A 23,794-nucleotide genomic window follows, 5' to 3' on the forward strand; every position below is an offset into this window, starting at 1 on the left:
TGCAATAAGGATGTCGAGCGTTATGTAAATAATGATGTCCATATTTGATTATTTTTCAACATGCAGTTGCTTCTTTGTAAATTATTTACACATATCATTTTTACTTGCTATAATTAAATGATATCTTGTGGAAATTATTACTATTATTATTTAGATTATAACCAAAATGTTCAAGATGACTCACTTTTTGTTGATTGCCTGAATGGACAACCCTAGTCTCGCTTTGCCAGCCCCTTCTCCACAGTAGAAGGGTCTGGCTACAGTATGTCACATCTCCCATTTCTCCCTCTTTTGTATTTCTTTCAACAAATCACAATGGTCTTGGGCGGGCTAAGCTTCGGAAGCTGCTGTGGTGCGGCAGCAAAATAGTGTCGGGAGGAAACTTGTTTTGCTGAAACGTCAAGCCCTGTCATTAAAAGCCCTGTCATTTTTCCCCGAAAAAGAAAAATCCACATAAAACCTTAAAAACGTGTGTTGACTGTGTGACAAGACTTTTATTAAAACCAAAAGAAAATCACAATTTGATCGTCGGTGACGCAGCGGTGAAGCCTGTCTATACTTAAGCTCACTGGACTAATTAAAAACACAGACTATTTGCTAGCTGTTTGTAGCTCTTGCAAAAAATTACTAAACCAATATCAGCAAAGCTTGTTTGAAGTGGAACGGATCGGTACGTTGGTCAAGTCAATGTCACTGAAACACAGAAAGTGGAGGGGAGGAGTAAAGTCTGACTTCCTTCCTCCGGGTGTTGATCCTGAGCCTTCACTTCCTGTTATCTAGACTATGGCAACCCTGTCTCCGACAAAATTACCTTCCCATACAACGAAACATCACTCTTTACGTTTCCAGAGACCACCGAATGGTCATAGTTTTAAACTTAAAGAACAAAACAGCGCATAACTATATAGTTATGTTTAGGCAGCAACACTACTTGGTGACATTTTTAAAATGACTACAAAACTGAAACAAAAATGCAACAAAGGGCAGTCTCCTGGCTGAAAGTCCTGTATTTTTGGACCCACACACCACCCAGACCTCCTTCTAAACTAATATGTGATATGTCGACAGCAAATGTAATCCGCAACAAAATAAGCGTAGTTCACAATGCAGTTTCGTTACATGGAAATGTAATTTTAAGACACCATTCTGATTATGCTGCACCTTGAAATTGACTGTATATATTTGTGTAATATAAATAAAATAATTGTATTCATCATGTATTTACCATGAACGATTGAGACTGAAGTACTAATAAATAGTGTTAAACTGTATATGTGGCGCTTGTGCATTCCTTGAATTGATGTATAGATATAGTATATGACGCCATCTGTGTCTTTGCAGACAGGAAATCACTGTAATTATCACAACGCTAAACTGCACTTTTACCCTGAATATGACCACAATAACCCTAAAATTCACAACATGTGTTCCAGCAACCAATATTACAGGTTTGCCTGATGTTTGGCTACTTTCAATATCGCTTTTTATATATCTCTGGTCGTGGTTACACTTGTCTTTTCAATACGACATTTGTCCTCCGATCATGCCAGGTGCCATTAACTATGCTCCGACATCGGAGTGTGCTCTTTGGCATCCAGTCAGCTAGACCACATGCTTAGGTTGCCAGGCTCACATGGGAGTTCTGTTATTTTTTTTGTCAGGAAATCCCCAAACCACCAAGGCCCAATCCTGAAATGGTTGACTTCCTGTTGGAATATTTACAATGTACTTAAAAATGAGTGCAATAACCTTTACCTATGGAGCCTGCTGGCCACACCCGAACCCACTCACTATGAAACTGTGTTATTTTCACCAGGTCTGAGGTGTTTTTGTCAATGTTTGTGAGGGTTCGAGCATTAGTCCCTCAAAAATGCAATCCCGTACGGGACTAATAATAATAATCTCTACAACGACAATAGTGCCAAGGGCCGATGGGCCCCTGGCACTTTCATACATTTCATTATGGCATGAAATGTAAATTCAGCAAACTGTGAAAAAAAATCTTATAAACAACATTCATAAATAAAGATTACGGGCCCTAGTTTCGTGGCGCAGCGCAGGGCGGCGCAGGGTGGCGGAGCCGGCGCAATGCAAGTTTCGAGACGCGCAGCCTTGCGCACCGTCAGTTTGGCAGTTTGGTGGATCGCCTGCGCGAAGATGGGTGTGGCGGCGCAGCAGGGGGAGGCGTCACATATTCAGCTTGGCGTAGCGGAAGTTTCGTGGCAAAAAGCCTCGCCGAGACTGCGCTGAAAGCTCGCCAGCTCCAACCTGGTCTACTTTCGGCGCAAGGCGCAAGGCGTAAATAAAGTCCATTCATTCAATGCGAATCACAGCTGGCAGAGTGGAAGTTTGGCTGACGGCGCGCAGTGCGCACACGTCACCGAGACCTCACAGGCAGGTTTCCACAGTTCCAGGCACATTTAAATGCAATAAATAATCACAACAAACACCATTTAATGCAACTAATTGAATCAACACGTGAATGTATATCTATATAGATTGTCCCGTCACATCTGACGTCAGATCAAAGGCGGATGGCACGCGTAACGGAAACTCAGCCTCTCGGACCAAAACATCTCCCTCTCTCTCTCCTGTTTTTTATAAAATGGGCATTGTTATTATTATGATACGCGCGCACAGCGCGTGATGAGCGTGGTGGGAGCGGCGGCGCTGCTTCTGTCATCGGGTTGTCAAGTGACGGAACTTGCACTGAACCTCCCCTAACGCATTAAAGGTGAGGAGAGGAGCTCATTTGATTGGTGAAGATCTGAATCGGCTGTATTAATCCCAGTCCACGCCTCGTCTCCTCCTCGTCTTCCACTCATGGTGCGTGTCCACAGGCAGCGGTGTTTCCCGCTCATGTGAAACGCCGTGCAATGCATTCTGGTAGCATCGCGGCGATTGTCGAGAGACGGCGCGCGAGTTGGCCGCTCCTCATTTGCCTAAAGTTGAAGTCGAATCTACTTTATGCTAATCAGAGGCGCCGGGCTCGACTCGCCGCCTCGGGAACGCTCGCAAAAATGTGTTGTTTGAAGGAGAGCGCCTGTCAATCATCCTCTAGTGGCAGCCCACCAAGCGTGCACTACTGGGAAGCGGCGCGTCCACACGCGTTTAAAATCGCCCCTGTGGACACGCACCTTCACGCCTTCTTCTCCTCCCTCTTTCCCACTTGCGCCGGTGGGCGAGACGGGAGGTGTGCCTGCGCGAGCCTGCGCGGTGCACGAAACTTGCAAAGTCCAGGCGGACACACCCCGTCGGCGCGGCGCAGGTGCGCTGAAAGCTGACTGCGCCTGGTCTACGAAACTAGGGCCCTACATCTTCAAAGCAGTGAAATAGATCCAACCCCTTTTCCATAACTTAATTTATCATATAAGTTCTTGTGACTGGAAGCCAAGCAAGATATGAAATAATATTTGTGACCTGGCTGACAACATTTAACATAAGCTCAGTGTTCCAGCAGTAAATAGTTTGTTCAATAACAAGAAGCATCAGTTAAAAAAAACAATAATACATAATTAACAACTGAACTGAACCGTTAAATTCACATTATTGCAGATAAGGACTATTGATATTGAACAGTTGAAACATTGATATTCCATGTGTGAATGATCAGTGTTTGGCTGGCAGCAGTGTTGATTGTTGTTGAGGAGCTGCTGATTTCGGTATCGTCCCATTTACTTCAGTAAAGGTAGTAGTTAGTCTGGTTTCTCCACACTAATGTAGCCGAAGCTGCTCAATGTGAATCACCATTTAAAATGAAATTGTGTGCCATGTTGTGCTTTGTCAGCTTTGACTTGATTGTCATTATATTTCAGTGAAAAATAGTGTGCTTGATCTACTTTAAAAAATGAAGGGATTTACATCAGATTACTATGTAGTTCAAGGGTCTTTGTTTGAACTACTTCATATTTTGCTTAAATACATGTTGCAACTTACAAGTAAAGTCAACTTAATTATACAAGTAAATTTAAGTTGACTTACAAATCTGCATCAAAGTCAAAAGTTATATCAAAACCTACAAACAAGATGTGCTTTATCTCTACAGGATCTCCACATCAGAAGAAAAATGATGACCTCCGAATCATTTTGTTGGGGAAGACAGGAGCAGGGAAGAGCGCGACAGGAAACACCATCTTGGGGAGGAAAGTGTTCAAGTCTGAACGGTCTTCTTCCTCCTGGACATTTAGATGCGAGAGAGCTGATGGAGAGGTCGGAGGTCGAAAGGTCACCGTCATCGACACCCCGGGGCTGTTTGACACTCAGTTAACCCAAGAAGAAGTGTTCAAAAGGATCGAGATGTGCGTCCCTCTGTCCGCTCCCGGTCCTCACGTCTTCCTGCTGGTACTTCAGCTGGGCAGGTTCACCCAGGAGGAGAAGGAAACCATCAGGCTGATTCAAAGTATCTTTGGTGAGGAGGCAGCTAAATACTCACTCGTGTTGTTCACACATGGAGACTATCTGAAGAAACAAACTATTGAAAGCTTTATTTCAAAGAGCAGAGAGCTCAAAGAGCTCATTCAGTTATGCTACGGGAGATATCACGTCTTCAACAACCAAGCGGAAGAGGAGGTGCAGTCCCATCAGCTCCTGGAGAAAATTGTGAGAATGACGCTGGAGAACGGCGGAGGGCACTACACCGCGGAGATGTTGAAAAATGCAAAAATGGAGTCAGACAAAGAGGAACAAAGATTTGCAAGGAATACGGAGGCAGCAGAACAGCAGTGGAGGAACATCCTGCAGGAGGAAGTTGAGAAAGAATTTACAGGAGGGAAACGCAAGAAACGCAAATGTCTTCTGCAGTAGGAAACAAAGATATTCTGGTTATTTACAAGCAGTTTAAAACTTTTTTTATATCCACTGATAAAAAAAGGTCATTTTACCCAAACCTGTAAGCAGCAGAGAAGCTTTGGTCTAACCATGTCTGTGCAGGAGATCTTTGTAGTCTATCTAGTGTAATACACATTTATATGTGGAGTCATGTATGATGTATTCAAAGTGGGTTTAGCCTGGAGGACGTAAGAGTTGTCTGTTTCTCACAAAGTTCTCACAAATTCTGTTATGTACAAACCACTGAAATACATGCTGAGCCCTCAGAGCTTATATTACTGCAATAGTTTAAATGTTTAATGCCGAATGACTAAACTGTACTCTCAATTACGTTTTCAGGGAAACTTTTTTCAGGACTAGAAGATCGCAGTTTGAAACAGTTAATGAACCAAACAAAACACTCTACGAAAGTACATATTATAGGTTTAGTAGAGCAGTATAGTTTAGTATAATTTGGCTCAAAATGACGACCAAATCAAAACAAAACAAGAATGTGGCAAAAGCATTTCGACAAACCTGTTTTTTGTCCCAGCATTGACTTCTGTGGACTCGTTTGAAACTAATATGTGATATGTCAAGAGCAAACGTGATCCGCAGCAACCTAATTTACAATGAGTGTGGGAACATAATTTTTAGGAGACACAGGCTGGGTGATCATCCAGATTACAAAATGCATGCATTTTTCCTATTATAAAAATATATCCCCGCTGAGCAGCAATGCATACATTCTACTGAACAGAGTTCTGCATGAATAGCCTAAACATAATCTGTTTTTCTGTTGTTTTTTTTTTTATTTAAAAAAAATAATTTAAATTTTTCATCAATGTAGGGGCTACACGGTGGTGTAGTGTGTAGCACTGAGGCCTCACAGCAAGAGGGTCTCGGGTTCGATTCCTGGGTCCGGTTTGGGTTCCCTTTGTGTGGAGTTTGCATGTTCTCCCCGTGTAAGCGTGGGTTCTCTCCGGGTTCTCCAGTTTCCTCCCACAGTCCAAAGACATGCAGGACTCTAAATTGCCTGTAGATGTGAATATGAGCGTGAATGGTTGTCTGTCTCTACATGTCAGCCCTGTGATAGACTGGCGACCTGTCCCCCCGCCCCCCAATGACCCTGAATACAGGACAAGCGGTAGACGATGGATGGATAATCTGGTTTGATGAGAAATTTGTTCTGCTGCTCCAACTGCAGCCAAACCTTATGTACGTTTATAACACAACAGTGACACCTGGTGACTGAGTTCTGTTTTGCATCTAATAGGAATGTGAGTACATTACAAATACAACTGTCTTCTTCCTAGATTTTCTCCAAAGGTTCTATACAACAACCTTTGTTAACCTTCAGACAACATTCTAAAAGCGTTATCAAAATATTTTTTCAGGGAATGTTCCACAGAGGTTTCAAAAACAACCTTCTGGAAACGTTCCAAGGTTGCAATCGTATAACCTGTTTGCTGGAATGTGAATCACTTTATGTCTTTTTCATTTACATTTAGTTAAGGGTGAAACAGTCACATTTTTAGTGGGCTTGAAAACACAGAGGACAAGCTGTTTGCCGTGTTAATGTAATTGACCGTTTTGGTGTGAATTTAAAAGGTGAACAAATCGTTTTATAGAGCTCTTAAAATTAATTTAAAGTTTAACTGAAATGACTCAAGAGTCTATCTTCCTAATGATGACATATTTCACGGTGAAACAGGATTGGAGGCGGGAACTAACGGGCGGAATTTGATTTGATGGTTCAAAAGATTAGCTCATGACCTTCTCTTGCTCTGTGCAGTGAAAAGAGTTATTGAAGGAAGGATATCATGATCATTATTGGTCGAAATTGGTTGGTACTAGCTGATGTAAGCATGCCTCATATTTTGTTTTCCAGGAAGAATAAACATTGGATTTTCTATAAAAAATATCAAGCAATGTATTTTTTTTATTTCTTTTCCAGCATGAATTCCATGGCTAACAATGAATGTACTGCATTTATTGCATTCAATTTGAGTAAACTTGAATGTGCTTGCAGACACACTAATCAGTAGTGTACTGCAAGTGAGTTAATGATTAGTTAACTTGAATTTAATATATATTCTTGTTGTAGTATAGTAAGCTTAATTGTACTTATTCCATTTAAATTAATTCATTTTTAAAATATGCTTCCTGTGCATTGTTACAATAATAATTATAAGTATGTATTTTAAAAATATACCAAAAATATATCTAACAACAAAGTTGCCATAAGTACTCAATTACACATTTCAAAAATGTCACTTCAAAAATATGTTATTATATTAATAGACAGTTTATAGTGTAATTATTTTAAAGGGTGTTATGATGAAGAAATTGTTAAAAGTATGAGTATGATTTACTACATTTCATAATCCTGTACCTTTTTTAATTATTCTTTTGTCATTTTTTACCTTTCGTGGACATAATAATAAATAGGAAAACTGAGAAAGTGAAGGATTTCTGCCTTGTGCTTCAAGGTGTGCAATTGGGGCAACGCAGCCTCCCGCTTGGCACAAAATTCTGCAACTTCTCAAATGTTGTTGGCCCAACCCTGCAAGACCAACGCGACATATCAACCCAATTCAGCCCAGAAATCGCTCTGCTGGTGCTGCATTTTTAAGCAGTAGGGAGCTGGGGTGGTTAGAGCTGGGCAAGCAAGACTTCTGCATTAATGCAGTCACTAAGAAACATGGGCGTCACAACAGGGTAGGCAAACTAGGCAATTGCCTAGGTCCCCGAGTCGAAGGTATAGCCCCCGAGGACGGCAGTTTACATTATTTTTTAGACATCTAGCTAGCTCACAGTTAGTGTAGAGATTATTGTGACACAAGTACAATGTACAATAAACATAAACTAGGATGTTGTCATGGTTGTGAACTGCTAGCATTGTCCTCCAATAGAAATAAAGAAAATATATTAAAAGACCAAATACAACTGCAGTTCACTAATGTAAACTCTCCAAGTGATCAGAGATTCTTCCCAAGTGAGATCTCATAGATTACAGTAATTCGTCTATGCTTTCATGGCCTATTTCATATTTCGTACAGTGTAAAATCATTGCTGTAAAAACCTATTACTATTCCGACCATGCACTGGTTTCAGTTAAACGTAATTTTAACCATTACATTTTCTGCTGCTTTTTCAATTTATGGTTCAATATTGAGGGCTCCTTATAGTCTAAAATATGAAACAGTTAAATGCAGTTGGCCTATGTAGGTCCATCCAGTACAGGGAGTCGCATAAGAGAAACTGAATTGCTTTTGAGACCACGTGACTGCTCAGCAGAGCTGTCACGTGACGAACAGAATGCACAGGCAGCAAGCAATAGGCTCGCGCAGCGTCCAGCAGTTCTACCAGGATGGAAGACAGAGGGGTGTTGGCAGTGAAAGCGTTATTTCTCGGTTTGTCTTTGACTTTCTGCTCTTCACAGACTTATATCCTGAACGATAAAGAAGGACTGGGAAGAATTTTAGACGGAATAGGAGGTTTGAGCGGCGGAGGGGTGAGTTCAGTCAGCTTTTAGCTACTTCCTGGTAACGTAACGTCAACGTCAGATTCAAATGAGTAACGTTAAATTAAAGTTAGCTGTCTGAATGTTTCTGTCACAGTGTCATTATTTTTTCCTCGTGTAACATTTATGTGCTTGTTCCTTTAGGCGACGTCTCGTTTGCTGGTCAATTATGCCGAGCCGTACCGCAGCCAGATATTAGACTACCTTTTTAAGGTATAACTTGACGCGACTCATTCATACGGTTCAATTTAAAGTCTTTGGAACTAACGGTTGTCTTTTTTTCGCTCTGTTCAGCCAAACTTTGGAGCTTCTTTGCACATACTGAAGGTGGAGATTGGAGGTGACGCTCAAACTACTGGTGAGCGATATTATTAACACTACAAATGTAAAAATGAGTTTGACATTTTTGCACGATAATGCATTTTCACACTGAATCGACGATTAAAATAGCTGGTGATTCATTTCTGTGAAATGTGTTGAACCTCTGGTGTTTCTTTTGCATTTCCCATTTTTAGTTTCATTGATGTTTCCCTATTTCTTATTTTTCAATTACATCTTTACAATTTAAACTTTCAGTTTTCCATTGAAGCTGTTGGATTTTAAATGTCACTTTTTATCGGCAGTTTCAATTTAAATGGATCCATTTTAAATGTGCCTTTTCAATTTCCTTTTTGTTCTTAAATTTAATTGTACAGCTAGTTAGGTGGTAGTGATGATTGTTTTCCAACTCATCCTAGGTACGTACACATCAGCATCGACCAGATGTTGTAAAGCATATCACAACTGTTTTGATACTCTATATTATAGAGAGCAGAGAAAGTATTGTTCAACATGGCCATGGATAAACCCTGGATATCCATAGATGACATGACAAGTAACAGGTTCATTTTGTGATATCTTGTGATTTTGACATTATATTGGGCTATATTATCTTTTTTCCAGATGGAACGGAGCCGTCACACATGCACTATGAGAATGATGAGAACTACTTCCGAGGGTACGAGTGGTGGCTAATGAAAGAGGCCAAGAAGAGAAACCCGAATATCACACTCATAAGTAAGTAGTACATAGATACAGATACAGTAGACGGTACATAGACACAGTATAATTTTTTCTGCTGTCAACAAACAGCTGGCTGTTAGCAAACTTGCGGCATAGAACATATGTTCTTCTACGAATATGCCATTTATTAATATTCTTCCACCTGTTTTTTTTCGGCATCTAACTCCTTCCACATATTTCAACGTATAAACTGCTTAAACATCAAAACATTCAGCTCAATTCGGACATATGCAATTACCTTTCTCTTTCATAACTGTAACACATGTGACATCAAAATGTTTACATTTTTCATTCATTTTTCATAGCACTTTATGCTATGCTGCACTGCTGAAATCTTGTGGACAATTAACCTGCACTGATCTTCCCTCTTTTTGTGAATGTTAGTAGAATGGCTTCTGTCTATTTTAGAGATATTTTTTGCTTGCTTTTATTGTGCCGGGAATTGAGTACATGTTTTGTTCTGTCATTTATTATTATATTATATTAAAATGGAACATTCCAGCTTCATAATTACATTAAGAAACTAACAATGAGTGATAAACATGTTTCAACCTTTTTATTCAACAACTGAATTACTGATAACATTGTTCTTTTTTAATAAATAATGATAAAAATAAATAAATAAGAGGAGAATCTAGTAGAAAAGAAGTAAACACGATTTCAACAAAACTCTATAAAAAATATTAGCATATTGCCAGCTGCCTTAGTGATTTAAAAATGTTTTCTGTTTTGGACGACATTCAGATCTGGCTTTGCGTTCGTCATACTGAGCTGTGTGGTGCCGAGCACACGCAGAGTCTACATGCAGTGTATGTCAGTCAGCTACAGTTGAAATTAGATGAGTTCATTCGCCTCCTACATCGCAGGCTCTGTGATGTGACTATTGCTCACACGTACATTGCGATGACGATGCTCAAACGATATATCGTGCAGCCCTAGTGTAAATGCCTTTTACATTGGGGTGCATTGGATGGAATGTTCAGAGCCTGTTCTCATTGCTACAATTTCCACTTCATAAACAATTTCTGGTCAGAATGTTGGGAAATGAGTGCTCTTTCATACAATGTCACTGTGGAAGTAAAAACACTTACAAGTTTGTCTATCAGAGCCTGAAAGCAAGATGATCTTCAACCAACTGCTTTATAGACTCTCATGTTAACTGACACCAAAAACAGCAAATATTTCTACTATTTCACTTTCTTACACATTTAAACCATCAATTTAGCATTGCGTCAGCTTTTCACCATCCGGCATTCATTTCCTTAGAAATGGACTTTCTAGTTTGACATCGATATAATATTGCCAGTACACAATGCATCTTCAGTCTTGCATGTTTCTGTTGTTGCGTGTCGTCATCTAGGTTTGCCCTGGGCATTTCCTGGTTGGGTGGGGCATGGTAAGAACTGGCCCTATGACTTCCCAGACATCACTGCAACATACGTGGTGAACTGGATTCTTGGAGCGAAGCAGTATCATGATCTGGACATTCAGTATGTTGGGGTGTGTACTCATTTACTTTGAATCTCATTCCTGATCGAACTCTGCTACACACTATGCTACGTGTAGTAGAACTGCCTTTACTATCCGATCTGCCCAAACCTTCAACAGTGGACATACTGTTCATATTCACGGTGAGTTGATGAATTTATTATGGATTGCAATAACATTGTAGCTGCTACATCAACGCTCAAAATAACGCCATCTGGGCATAAATACGGCAGCAGCGTTGTTGTTTGTAACCATAGTATATGGTTTCTATACATGCAATGCTACACATAGTTTGGGCTGGTCTCTGCACTAATATGAGCTACAATCGTAGAGCTCTGGGTGACCACAGACACATGATTCAAAATGTGTTTCCTACCTTTCTGATTCAGCAACATCAGGCTTTAGAGACACAGTTTCAGTTGAAATATTTCAACTGGCTCCAAAGACGCAAATTTTGCCAGCTCATTCATGAATTTGAGTTTATCCGCGTCTTTACATTGACTTTTGTAAAGTCAATTATGTAATCACACTGTGCTAAAAAAAATTGCTTTTTGTAAAACTGCTTGATGGATTTGTTTCAGCCGATGAACTTGCCGGTTTGCTGTGTAACTAAAATTCACTTCCATCCATTTAGATCTGGAATGAGCGAAGCTATGACAGCAAGTACATCAAGGTAATCCAAATCTCCTTTATTTCAATGTCCTCTCATTGATTTGACTGACAACTGTGCGTTATGGGAAAGGTTAGTCTGAACTGTAATTTAAAAGAGAAAAACAGCCACCAACATTGAGTCATGTCCCACGTGAGACATGTACTATCAGTGGTTGAGATGATTTCAGCTGAGTTCCTCTGAGAGCTTGTCTTTATTGCCAAGGTGCTCCGGGAAATGCTGGATAAAGTCGGTCTAACTGCTGTTGGTGTTATCGCAGCAGACGGCGATTGGAGCATCGCTAATTCTATGCTCGTTGACCCATACCTTAATGAGTCTGTTGAGGCGATTGGGTAAGTACAGTTGGCTCCATGTCACACTCAGAGATGACACCATATACAAATTCTAACTGCATGATCCGTCATTTCACCCAACTGCAAGGACAATTTAATCCCTGACTGATTAACTAAACATGTGATGTACAGATGGTGAAACACTGTTCAATTTAACATTGTTAAGCCATTTCTTCATCTTCTCTATAAATCAAACCACTGTGCCGGATCAAAGCTGAATGTTTGTGGCTGTTTTTCTGTTGGAAACATTTAGATTTATTAAACTGTTCAGTATATTGCTGCGTCATGTAAAAAACAAACACACTTGTTTGTTAAGTGGTTTTAAAGCTGCATTAATGATTTATTTGTATGTTAATGGCGGATCAAATTGTAATGCGTCATGTGAAAGGTGTCTCTCATAGTGCAGCCAATAATCACTATACCTTGTGATCGACAGTTCGCTACCACGGCGTTGCTGTAGCTACCACACTACCAATGCAATGAGCTTCTCAGATTATTGTAACACTTAGCTGTAAAGCTTAACTTGAGGCATGAAAGCTACCTTAATAAACCGTTTCACACCAGAAGATGCGGTACGGTTGCTGCTCGGGGTGCCGCTGTACAGATCCACCCTTTGCTCCTCTGCAGTCCAAATATGGTCACTTCCTTCACTAGTTACAAGAAATCCAAGACTGCGCCAGCCAAAATCCAGAACTCAAGGTTTCAAAACTGTAGTCCACAAACCAATGGGAGACGTCACGTTGACTACGTCCACTTTTATATACAGTCTATGTCAGCATTCATAAATAGTCAACTGTTTGCCAACATGTTAGCCATATCAATTTAATAAGATAATGTGTCGGATACATCTGCCCCTGAGCAATTAAAGCAGCTTTAAAGTCAGTTTTCTTTATTTCCAAAGTTCCAGTTTTACATGGTCACAGCAAATACTGTAACGTCCGTGTCTTCCTCTGCTCTCTGTTCCACTGTGTGATTGGCTCTACCAGCTGCTACGGTACACTCTGGATAAGAGTGGTCTGGAGAGTGTAAGGATCATAGCCACTGACAACCTGTGGGAGCCCATTACCCTATCTTTGCTGCTAGATCCCGAGCTCAGCAGAGCTGTAGACGTGATAGGGTAGGACCCCCCTCTGTGCATGACCTTTGCATGCACAGCGTCTGTTGCCAGTGTGCGTAACATCAGCTTGTTGTGCCAATTTGTCTCTAACGTGATGAACATTTTGAGCTAATAACAGGAGATGCATGCTATGATTTATCCAGTACTAACAATACTACTCTGTGGTCACATGTCTGTTTTGTATGCATGAACATCTTGTTTTCCTCCCTTTGTTTGTGTTTTTGAGCTACAAGAGAAGCACCAATCATATTCCCGGTGGTTGATTATGATCATGTTTATGTCAAATATCAAAGATATGATTGAGATCATTATGAGACGGTGTCTCCATTACATAGTTGTACAAACAGACAACCTTGACCAGTTTATTCTTCTAGTGCTCACTACATATCTGGATGAATTCTGTGGTAGCCAAAATTAAGGGATCCTTATCACAAATGCTTATTCGTGTTAGTGACAATTATAAACACATAATCAGATTATTTTATTTTCAAACATAACTATGATTCAAACTGTATTCCTGTGCTCTGTTTTCAGTGTTTTTTTGGATACCTATCGATAAGCACTTGGCTAGATAAAATGGTGATTATTTTATGATGAAATGTAATAATCAAAATTTGATTATTACATTTCATCATAAAATCATCAATCATCAAATCATCAAAAGTAGTGCCAACTTTTTTATACTTGGGTTTGTGCCACAAACCCATGTTGGTCAAAATATTCTAAATTTCTATTCACCTCAAGTATTAGCCAGACAGTATGTAAAAGCTTCAGTACATTCCAGTCTAGCACTGATCAAACCATTTAGAATTAATATCAGCTGTGATCGGTGACTGCACCCGTCACCCAATCAAAATGCCTCAATAAACATCAAACATTTACAGCACAAAACATTAAAACTGGATGGATATAGACTTTTGAAATGTGCCGGCAAAGCTCATTGAGACAGTTGAGCGCCAGAGTAAAAGGAAAGTTACTCTGTATGTCACGTCAGTTTACATTTTTTTTACTAAAGTTTCCATTTTTCTGAGCTCCACTGCCTTTACATTTACATTTAGGTCATTTAGCAGACGCTTTTGTCCAAAGCGACTTAAGGCTGAGTTATGCTTCCGCGTCGACACAACGCAAGGGGGCTTGCGGACCCCTTACGTCCTTGCGGACCCCCCTTACGTCCAACGCAAGGGCCTGACGTGTACCTCCCAAAAATCCTAGACGCGCGTCGAGGCAACGCAACGCCAACGCAGCGGCATTGGCTGTGATTGGTCCGCTAACTACATCCGCTGGAGACCGCTATCCGGTTTCCACTCATAAACACCGCCATTTAAACTTTTAAAAGGCTACTTTTATTGTTTGCACCTCGTTTTATTGTTTGCACCTTGTCACTTTTGCACAAAGAAATAAAACACCAAGTTCTGAAAAATTGTGGATGTTTAAAGCCGGAAAGTAAACAAATAGGCTATAACGAAGCTACGACGATATACGTCTAGAGTCTCGGTCGGTCGGTCAGTCTTTACAAAAAACATAGCGCCCTTTACCGGTGTGGCATTGAATTGCATTTCGACACGTAAACCCAACGCAGAACCATCACGGTCTCCAAGCAACTGCGTGGCCGTTGCGTTGCCGTTGCGTTATCACTACGCGGAAGCATAATCAGGGCTTTACAATACGTACATTTGTCAAAAGAAAGAAAGAAAGAAACCACAACATATCATTGCCGATAAAGTAAGAGCTAAAAATAGAACAAGTGTTAGGTCCTCGTCTGAGTAAAGTAGTAGCTGTTCAGCAAGTATACCTTAAGAACAACAGTGCTATGATCATAGCTTTACCACTATAGAGATGACCTTTGCTGGCGTCTGCTGCTCACTACAGCACACCACATCAATACAACATCATAGAAAGCTCAGCATCCCACCCATCCAAGCCTAGTCTCTTTTTTACCATTAAATTATTAAAGTCTAATTCTAGTTCTACACTCTGTCACAGAGGAACAGACATCTAAATCATTGGCTACCCTTTGCTGAAGTTAATTCATTTAGTGATGGTCCTAGGTGTAAATAAAAAAATATCCATTTCGGATGAACTAACATCTGTGTATTTTAGTTTGCTGTTCTCCAAAACTATAAAACTAAATGAGGCTAATGTAATCATGGTGGACAACGTAATTCCTGCTGAAGCTAACTATAGTAACTGTAATGTCTGCTTTGTGTAATACTACCATTAAGGCACACATTTAATGTATTAAATTATGAATTAATTGTATTTTTTCGATTTATTGTGTGTGACTTTGTGCTTGTGAGCCCAGATCTTCTGTTGGCAAAGTTTACAAAGACACTCGCATGCCTCTAGGGCTCTAACTTCCCATTATGACCTTGACTTTGTGCATTGTCTGTGTGGCCTTCAGAGCCCACTATCCAGGCACCACCACAGTGAATGAGGCCCTGAAGACCGGGAAGAAGCTGTGGTCTTCAGAGGACTACAGCACCTTCAACAATGAGGTGGGAGGAGGCTGCTGGGCTCGCATCCTCAACCAGAACTATGTCAATGGACTCATGACTGCGTATGTAAACACACCACCAGCACATCGTGGTAAAGTCATGAACATTTCTAAACAAATGTGTTCATTTTTCATTGGGATTGTACAGTTTTATCAAATGCTTTTTCAATGACCTGGAATTCATGTTTTTTGAAAATGACATCCATCCATAAAAAGAAAATATTTCATTTTTAAGAAGAATCGGACCCCATTGTGAGGTTAGGAGGGACTGTATGCAGGGATGCGGTAACCCACTGTTTGCAGCTGTCTGATTGATGAAACTGACAATTGTAGTTGTCAGTTTTTTTAACAGACAGGGTTGTAAAAATCTATTATTATCCGTGATTTTTTTTATTTATTTTGTTTAACATAGCCTCAGCTTATTTAAATCCAATTTTCAAGCAAAGTGAATTGAACCAAGCCACTTCTCATTATGTTTCTATATGAAGATTCATATGTCTATATATACAGCTGAGAGCCTCCCATTGTTGCAGTACAGTTAAGTAAAAGTGTTTTTTTGTAAAGGTTAAACGCCAACAATTATGGATTGAACCAGGATATTACAGGTGCAATGGAGAGGCAAAAGCAGGACAAACCTGGAGATGCTGTGGTGAACCTTATGCTGCCTGTTGCATCATCCAGCATGACCAGTTTGGTGGTGGGTCAGAGATAGTCTTGGGAGGCTGATCCTTGGAGGCTCAAACAGACCTTCATGTCATAGCAAATGGCACCCTGACTGCTGTTAGGTACCGGGATGAAGTCCTCAGAGCGATTGTCAGACCATACGCTGGTGCAGTGACCCCTGAAGCAGATCATTTATTTTGCGTTGTCCTCAGACAGATGTCTTTTCATTGCCGTTTTCATTTTGTTATCAATTCTGAACCTACTCAATGCTGCCAAACTGGAGACTGGATTAACCAGACTCTGAACGCAGGATTTACCGTCCCTAAAAGCACCAGCTTCACCGGGAGGAAATCCTGCAACAAGCGTTCTTTCTGTAACAGTGGACCAGCCACACCACTCTGTGGTGATCACAGTCGAGATCAAACCGTCAAAATGATGGACAGATTTTTCCGTCATTAAAAAAAAAAAAACACTACCTCTGCTGACTCCATTGGTATGCACTAAATTTTCCAGGTTTTGTCCTTTTGCGAGAAAGACAACATCTCTATGAAGCTAATGCTGTTTACATTGCTAACATAAAAAAAAATAATATTTCACTTATATACATGTTTACATGTACATGCATATTATTAACCTGACGTTAGTTGTCTATGTCACTATTCTTACCAGCATCATCTGGTCTATTTGGGGATTTCGCCACCCCGTCAATGTCATTCTCTGCTGTGTTTGATGGGTCGATGCCCCAACATGACATTTATCACCTCAAACTATAGACGAGTCGCATGGCAGGAGCTGCTTGTGCCATTTAGATACTTTGTGCCAAAATAATTTCTTTTCAAATTTTTCGAGAGGTGTTGGACCTTCTTGAGGTTGGCGTTGTGATATTTGTTCATATCCAAAACCAAGTGTGCATGTAAAAATAGTCAGTGATTCTTCTTCTAGCACCATCTCCTGGAACCTGGTGGCTGGCTACTATAAGGACCTGCCGTTCAGCAGAGACGGGCTGATGACGGCTGAGGAACCCTGGAGCGGCAATTATGTGGTGGAGTCCCCCATCTGGGTGACAGGTGAGATGAATTAATTTATTTATATGTTGCATGTTCACCCAAAGCAATAATTAGAGAAGGGTTGTGTGCATACATACAAATGCAGCAAATAAAATATAAAATATATAAAATATCTGTCAGTTGTGAAGCCTGTTTCAAAAATAAAAGGAGAATGTATTGTGTAGCGAAGTAAATTACAAAAAATATTAAAAAACAAATAAGCTCTGCCATATGTTTGTCAGTTCTACTGGGAGCCAGAGTGAAGACACTATTTGTTATTTGTTATTAAAAATAATGGTACAGTGTCTTTCAAAAGTATTCAACCTCCTTCACATTTTTCTTATTTTGTTGTTAATTTGGATTTTATATAAGTAACCTACACAAAATCAACAAAATCGGTGAAGTGTAATGAGACTTCCATGTAATCAGATTTATTTTTTAACCTAGGGAGTTGCCCCCTTATGGCCAGTAAAGAAAATGCAAGTTTAAGGCACTTCAGCTTTGGCTTCACTTTTCAGAATCCATAGTCAACGTTTCTGAAAATGTTTACCCTGGCAGTAGTTTTACAAAAAAATATTTTACAAGAGAAGGAACCTTGAGTCAAGGGTCTTGAGGAGTTGTGGCATTTATTCAACGACAAAATGTTAAGCATGTGATGTTGTTTTTAAAACTCCTTTTTACATGAAACCGTTAAATAAACAATAAACAATGCACTGTATTCTTTCTCTCATAGCCCACACCACACAGTTCACCCAGCCAGGATGGACCTACCTGCAAACTGTTGGACATCTGGCACAAGGTGGAAGCTATGTAGCCCTGACTGATGGGAAAAGAAACCTCACTGTTGTCATAGAAACCATGGCAAGTTAGGCTTTCCTGTTTATTTCAGTGTTTTAATCCACTTGTATTACTTTTTGCTACATATGCTAAAAACACAGTAATATATAATTTTATAAATGTTTTCTTCCCCATTTCCTTTACAGACTCATGATCATTCAGTGTGCATAAGACCTCCGCTCCCTCCTTTCAATGTGACATCCCAGAATGCAACTTTCCAGCTGAAGGGATCCTTTGTATGTTCGTCTGTAGTCTTCATCACACTGTTTAATATTAGCCAGTGATGCTTTTGTCTTATTCTAAATGCTTTATTTCCCCCAGGCCTCCATTAAGGAGCTCCAAGTATGGCGGTCACAGTTTAACTTCAAAACTCAAAAGCCCTCTTTCTTTGAGAAACTAACTCCACTGAAGGTAAAAGAGGTAGTTCAGAAAGATTCTTCTCACCTGAAATGTTGGCAGCCAGATTTATAACATGTTTATGACGATTTCAGCTTTTAGATGGATCGTTCACTTTACAGCTGGCTGAAGATGAGGTTTACACATTAACCACAATAACAACAGGGCAGAAAGGCAACTACCCTGACCCACCTCCCTCTGCTCGCTTCCCTAAAGTCTACAAGGACGACTTTAATGTTCGTAAGTATGCCATATGCAGAACCCACATTTGGTCATTGAATTCTTGAAATATACAATTTTGATATGTTTACCATATAATGAGATGATTGTACAGGATCAAACTACAAATATGTTATATTACACATTGAGTGCAATAGATTATTTTTTTCTTGGCTTACTAAAGTGCAACCAGATAATTAAATCCTTGGTCTTAACAAAGAAGGAATAAAACTCATGATGCAAAGTTTAAATTAGAAAGAGGATTTATTTTTGAAGAGTCATTAATGGTGTTTTCACACCTGCTTCGTTGGTTGAATCGAACCCTGGAGTGTTTACCCGCTTGGTGCAGTTCGTTTGAGCAGGTGTGAACACAGCAATCGCACTCGGGTGGAGACCAAAACAACGGCATGTCACAGTTCAGCAGGATTAATTAACTCCTCCCCCTCGTTATGTGCTTTTGGCCACTCCACTGATCAACACATTCTCATTTTCAAACTAGACTGTTTGACAAAATTGATTAATGCATACAACATAGTGAAGAATCAAGATCAGCCCACGTAGTTGTCCACTGCTAAATATTCTTTTACTTGTTTATTTACATCCTGGAGTTTTCCTGCATAGACATTCTGACCAATAGAGTGCAGATTCACAGTCAAGTCGAGGCAATATGCACCATGTAACAACTTGATTCCTGATTTGAACCAAAGGAAATTAACTATAGCTGTGAAAAATGCCGTAATGTTTAAGACAGAGCCATTGTGGAAACTATGAGCTTTCTCAAAATATTTTTTTGTGAACTGTTTGATGTTCTTGTATTTCTCCATGCAATCTGTCCCAATATGTTCTTAATAGTCTCCATCTCTGTATCCGGTGTCCTGTAGGAAACCCTCCCTTCTCAGAGGCTCCTGACTTTGCTGACCAGACAGGGGTGTTCGAGTACTACGTCAACTTGACCGACCCTGGACCTCACGTCTTCACCTTCCGACAGGTTGTGACTGAGAGGCCCATCACATGGGTGGCTGATGCTGACCAGACCATCAGTGTTATAGGAGACTATGAGTGGTGAGGTGATGGTACCTAATAGTACCTCCATAGTATTAATTTTCAGCATTGATGTCCCAGTGAGAATACATACGCTAACTTAAAGTTACTACAAGGAACTTTTAACTGGTTATGAAACGGTCTACAGTGTAATACTGCCTCCTTATGACCTTACAGTACAAGTTAACGAGACCATCAGCAAGAAGAATGGCTTTCTATGTAGTTATTCTTAATGATTGTCTTCGGTGACACCGGATTGGATTCCATGCAAAACCAGATTATGCAGGTGTACTTGAAACTTATTCAGTTCAGACTCCAGCAGGGTCTCAACCAGCCCACCTTAGACAGACCCAGTTCCGGCTTCGCTGCCACTTTTGACCTGGAGTCGAAGATCAGTCAAAGTTCCCCGTAGTAGCTTTAACTGTCTAAATCTGTGAATGTGTCAGATTTCTATCCAACATAACAGCACCTTGATGTTACAGGCAGAACCTGACGGTAACATGTGATGTCTTCATGGAGAGCGTTAAGACCGGTGGTGTGTTCATAGCAGCCAGGGTGGATAAAGGAGGCCAGTCGACCCGCAGCGCTAAAGGAGTCTTCTTCTGGGTGTTTGCAGATGGCACATACAAAGTTACCAATGATCTCGGTCAGTAGTATCACCCTCTGCTTCCCTACACATTTCATCATGAAGACATAAAATTAAGAAATATCTCAATGGAAAAATGTTTTCAGACTATTGGGTAGATGTTAAAGAATAAGGCAGACAGTATTTGATTATTCCTATAGTGTTAAAGGTCATATTGATAACATTTCTGTCATCTAGTGGCTAGATGTTATCAATGTTGTCAATAGCACCTTTAACAAAAAAGACCAAACCATCCTTCACAGGCTGCATTTGAAGAGGAGGCTGTCCCCACTCTTCAAATGCAGCGCAGAAATGTGGCCTTCTTTCCCTGATTCAGAGGATCCAACTGATGGATCCTTCCCGGTCCAACCGATCCTGAAATTCATTGCTTGCTGGTAATAATCAGATTTTAATCAACATGGCGTCCGCGAGTAGATCAGCAGTGGCAGAATTACACTCTCTCCTGACATCCATCATGTGTGGATGGAGCCGGTGTTGGAACATATCCTCCATCATAATATACAATAAAAAATAATGAAATATGATATCTGGCTCCATTTTAATCATATAATGTTAGTAACCTCTTCTATGCTCTTGTCAACCGTAGCTGGTTGCTAGGCAACCGTCTCATTTCAGAGACCGCGAAGGCCACGGCCGCTGAATTGGGAGACAGCTTATGTGTTCGTCCTTCTCTCAATACTTTCTCAATTCCTGTCTGTGGCTCCTAGACCCAAGCCTCAGTAAACCTCACTAACCACTGCAGTTTTATCAAACATTCCTCAACGGGGAAATTGTATGTTTCAGTGGCTTTGGTGATCTTGTGAGTATTTGGGGCAACAGAATGTGTATGAGTCTAAATAACAGAAGTACGGAAGCCCTAAACGGCCATGAATACATACATTTTATTTCATCCGTTTTCTCGTGATAACGAGATAATTTTCATCCGTTTTCCCGTGATAACGAGATAACAAATGAAACGTGATAGGCGAGATTTCAAATTCGGTAAAGTTGGAAAGATATTCACAGATTCTAACTGACCATAAAGAGACCCTTGATGTGTGTAGTGATTTTGGAGTCTTTGTAGGCCTACTGTATAACAGTGGAGTTATTGATTGTCTTGCAATTTGCAGACAATTCTGATTTATTGATCCCGGAAGTTCGACTCTGTGAATATCTTTCCAACTTTACCGAACATCAAAATGATCTCGTTATCACGGGAAAACGGGTGAAAAATTATCTCGTTATCACGGGAAAACGGAGTAAAATGATCTTGTTATCACGAGAAAATGGAGGGAAATTATCTCGTTATCACGGGAAAACGGAGTAAAATTATCTCGTTATCACGAGAAAACGGAGGAATTATCTTGTTATCACGGGAAAACGGAGGAAATAAAATATATGTATGCATGACCGTTAAGGGCTTCCGTACAGACGTACAACAGGTAATAATTGTTATTTTTGGACCATTAAGTTCAACTAAACAATGTCACAAGACTTAATCTTTAATGGCATTGTTGCTTAGTACCTTCCTTGCTTTGAGATGCAGATTTCCACTTCACTTTTTCATTTTTGGTCTTTTCACAAGTAGAATATCACCAAACTTGTCCTATTAAAGCAAATGGAAATAAAAGAAGTAATCGCCAAACAGTTATTAACAGACATATTGTTGATGAGGTTGTACAGACGAACCTAAATACACAATCTTATAGGTTTCATTGCTACACTTATTTTCAGAGTGCGACTGTTTTGTTCTTTTGTCAACAGCTGGACAGACAGTAGTTGCAGAGGGACTGTCAGGGACCCGAGCGTACGGTTGGCACACCTTATCCCTCACAGTGGAAGTAAGTGGAGACTTAGGTTCTAAATAATTGGAAAGGTTTAAACTCTGTGTGTTTGGGCTTCTGGTAACTTGACATAATATAGTCTTGAAGTCCAAAGAGAATTGGTACTCATGAGGATTTTGGGATTAGATTTGATTTGATTTGATTATATCATTACATTGGAGCCCTTTTGCTGTCAGCAAATGAATTACCAATGAAAATAATGCTTAGTTGTCAGTGTTCTTGACAGTGTTGTAATGTATTTAAGGCTCTATAGAGAGATGGTAGCTTTGAATGATTGAGCAGATAACATCATAAAATCTAATTTAAACATTGTACACAGCTCAAAAAACTAAGGGACCAGTTAATCATCACAGTATAACACCAGGTGAGTTCAACTTCAAGGATATCAATCTGGCTGTTTAGGAAGCAGAAGTGATTTTGAATCCATATCACCTGCTTATGTGCAAATGAAAGGTACAATGAGTGCACAGGCAAAAGCAAGACAACCCCCAAAAAGGGAATGGTTTAAATGTGGTGGCCACAGAAATTGGCTCTCCATCTCCTTCCTGCCTGGTTCTCCTCTTGTGCTGTGTTCTGCTAGTGTCCTTGTTACTACTTGTAGCATGAGGCAGTACCTGCAAGTGTGCATATTTCTGTCTTAGGGTCTGTAAATCGGATGTGTGATTTAAATGTTCCCTTCATTTATTTCAGCAAACAATCCTGCTCAAACTCCATAGATTGACTCATATTTTTTCTGGTTGCTCAGCTCTGTAGGAGTTTGCTGTTCCTGCAGTGACGGTTGTTAATGTTGGTTACAGTGTAATCACATGGTAACTGGAACTGTCAGCCACACCGCTGTGCTTTTTTTTTTGTCACATCCATGTGACTGACCATCAGGATGAGCATGCAGATAGGTTATAAAGAGTCATGCTGTATCTAGTGAAGTTGATAGGTATATGTTTTAGACTCATGTCCTGTGATCCCTCTCTCCTGTAGGGTCAGTATGCGTCAGGGCTGCTGAATGGATACCCACTATGGAAGAATGCTGTGGTACTGACACCAAAGAATGGGTGGGCCGCCATAGGAACGCACTCATTTGAACTGGCTCAGTTTGATAACTTTGCTGTGGTGGCAGAGAATTGATTTAACTGTGATAATGTTTTACATTATGATGTGAATATTGTGATCAATTTAATTTATTAACACTTCTGTGTAAGGCTGTAGTGAAATGTTTCATAATGGTGAATATATAAATTATATTTATATAACTGACATGAAGATGCTGCCATAAAATATGACGACATACATTTGAAGCTTCATTCGACGACCTCAATAGAAGCTTTGAATGTAAAAAAAATACAGCCCTACTCCAGTGTGCAAATTATAATGTGATTTCCTTCTTTAGATTCAAATGTTTTACATAAGAATTAAGAGAACAAATGGGCACATAATGTAATACATTTCTACACAATTTTGTCTCATATAATTGTAAATAATGTTTCGCTGTTTCTTATGGAATAAAAATACTTTTAAATGTTTTAAAGTTTTGCTTTCTAATTACTTAAATGTTAAAGGGCAGAAATAAAATAATTTTAAATAAAAAAAAAGTGGCTATTGTTTAATCTGGTTCTCTTTGATTAAAAAAAAAA

The 23,794-nt window shown here is 39.9% G+C and overlaps 2 protein-coding genes across 3 annotated transcripts; both read left to right on the forward strand.

The window, feature by feature from the left end:
• Positions 1-4,026: 4,026 nt before the first annotated feature.
• Positions 4,027-6,701, forward strand: LOC311015834 (GTPase IMAP family member 9-like; the record flags this gene model as incomplete). The annotated part of the gene is made up of 1 exon (XM_084013275.1): positions 4,027-6,701. One exon carries the CDS (start codon positions 4,027-4,029, stop codon positions 4,801-4,803), a length of 777 nt encoding a protein of 258 aa, XP_083869401.1. The 3' UTR covers positions 4,804-6,701.
• A 1,434-nt stretch (positions 6,702-8,135) lies between these two features.
• Positions 8,136-23,671, forward strand: galcb (galactosylceramidase b). Of its 2 annotated transcripts, none has more exons than XM_084014039.1 (17): positions 8,136-8,323; positions 8,477-8,545; positions 8,627-8,690; positions 9,275-9,388; positions 10,755-10,894; positions 11,517-11,555; positions 11,757-11,884; positions 15,403-15,558; positions 17,101-17,225; positions 17,938-18,065; positions 18,188-18,277; positions 18,363-18,452; positions 18,533-18,677; positions 19,538-19,718; positions 20,180-20,343; positions 22,087-22,163; positions 23,142-23,671. In XM_084014039.1, the coding sequence occupies exons 1-17, from the start codon at positions 8,180-8,182 to the stop codon at positions 23,286-23,288; spliced, it is 2,001 nt and encodes a 666-aa protein (XP_083870165.1). In that variant the 5' UTR covers positions 8,136-8,179; the 3' UTR covers positions 23,289-23,671. The 2 variants fall into 2 exon arrangements, with proteins under 2 accessions (XP_083870165.1, XP_083870164.1); XM_084014038.1 differs by lacking the exon at positions 11,757-11,884 and adding an exon at positions 12,871-13,001.
• Positions 23,672-23,794: the final 123 nt, after the last annotated feature.

This window comes from Eutrigla gurnardus, assembly GCF_963514095.1.
Source record: "Eutrigla gurnardus genome assembly, chromosome: 7".
In the NCBI taxonomy this organism is placed as follows: domain Eukaryota; kingdom Metazoa; phylum Chordata; class Actinopteri; order Perciformes; family Triglidae; genus Eutrigla; species Eutrigla gurnardus.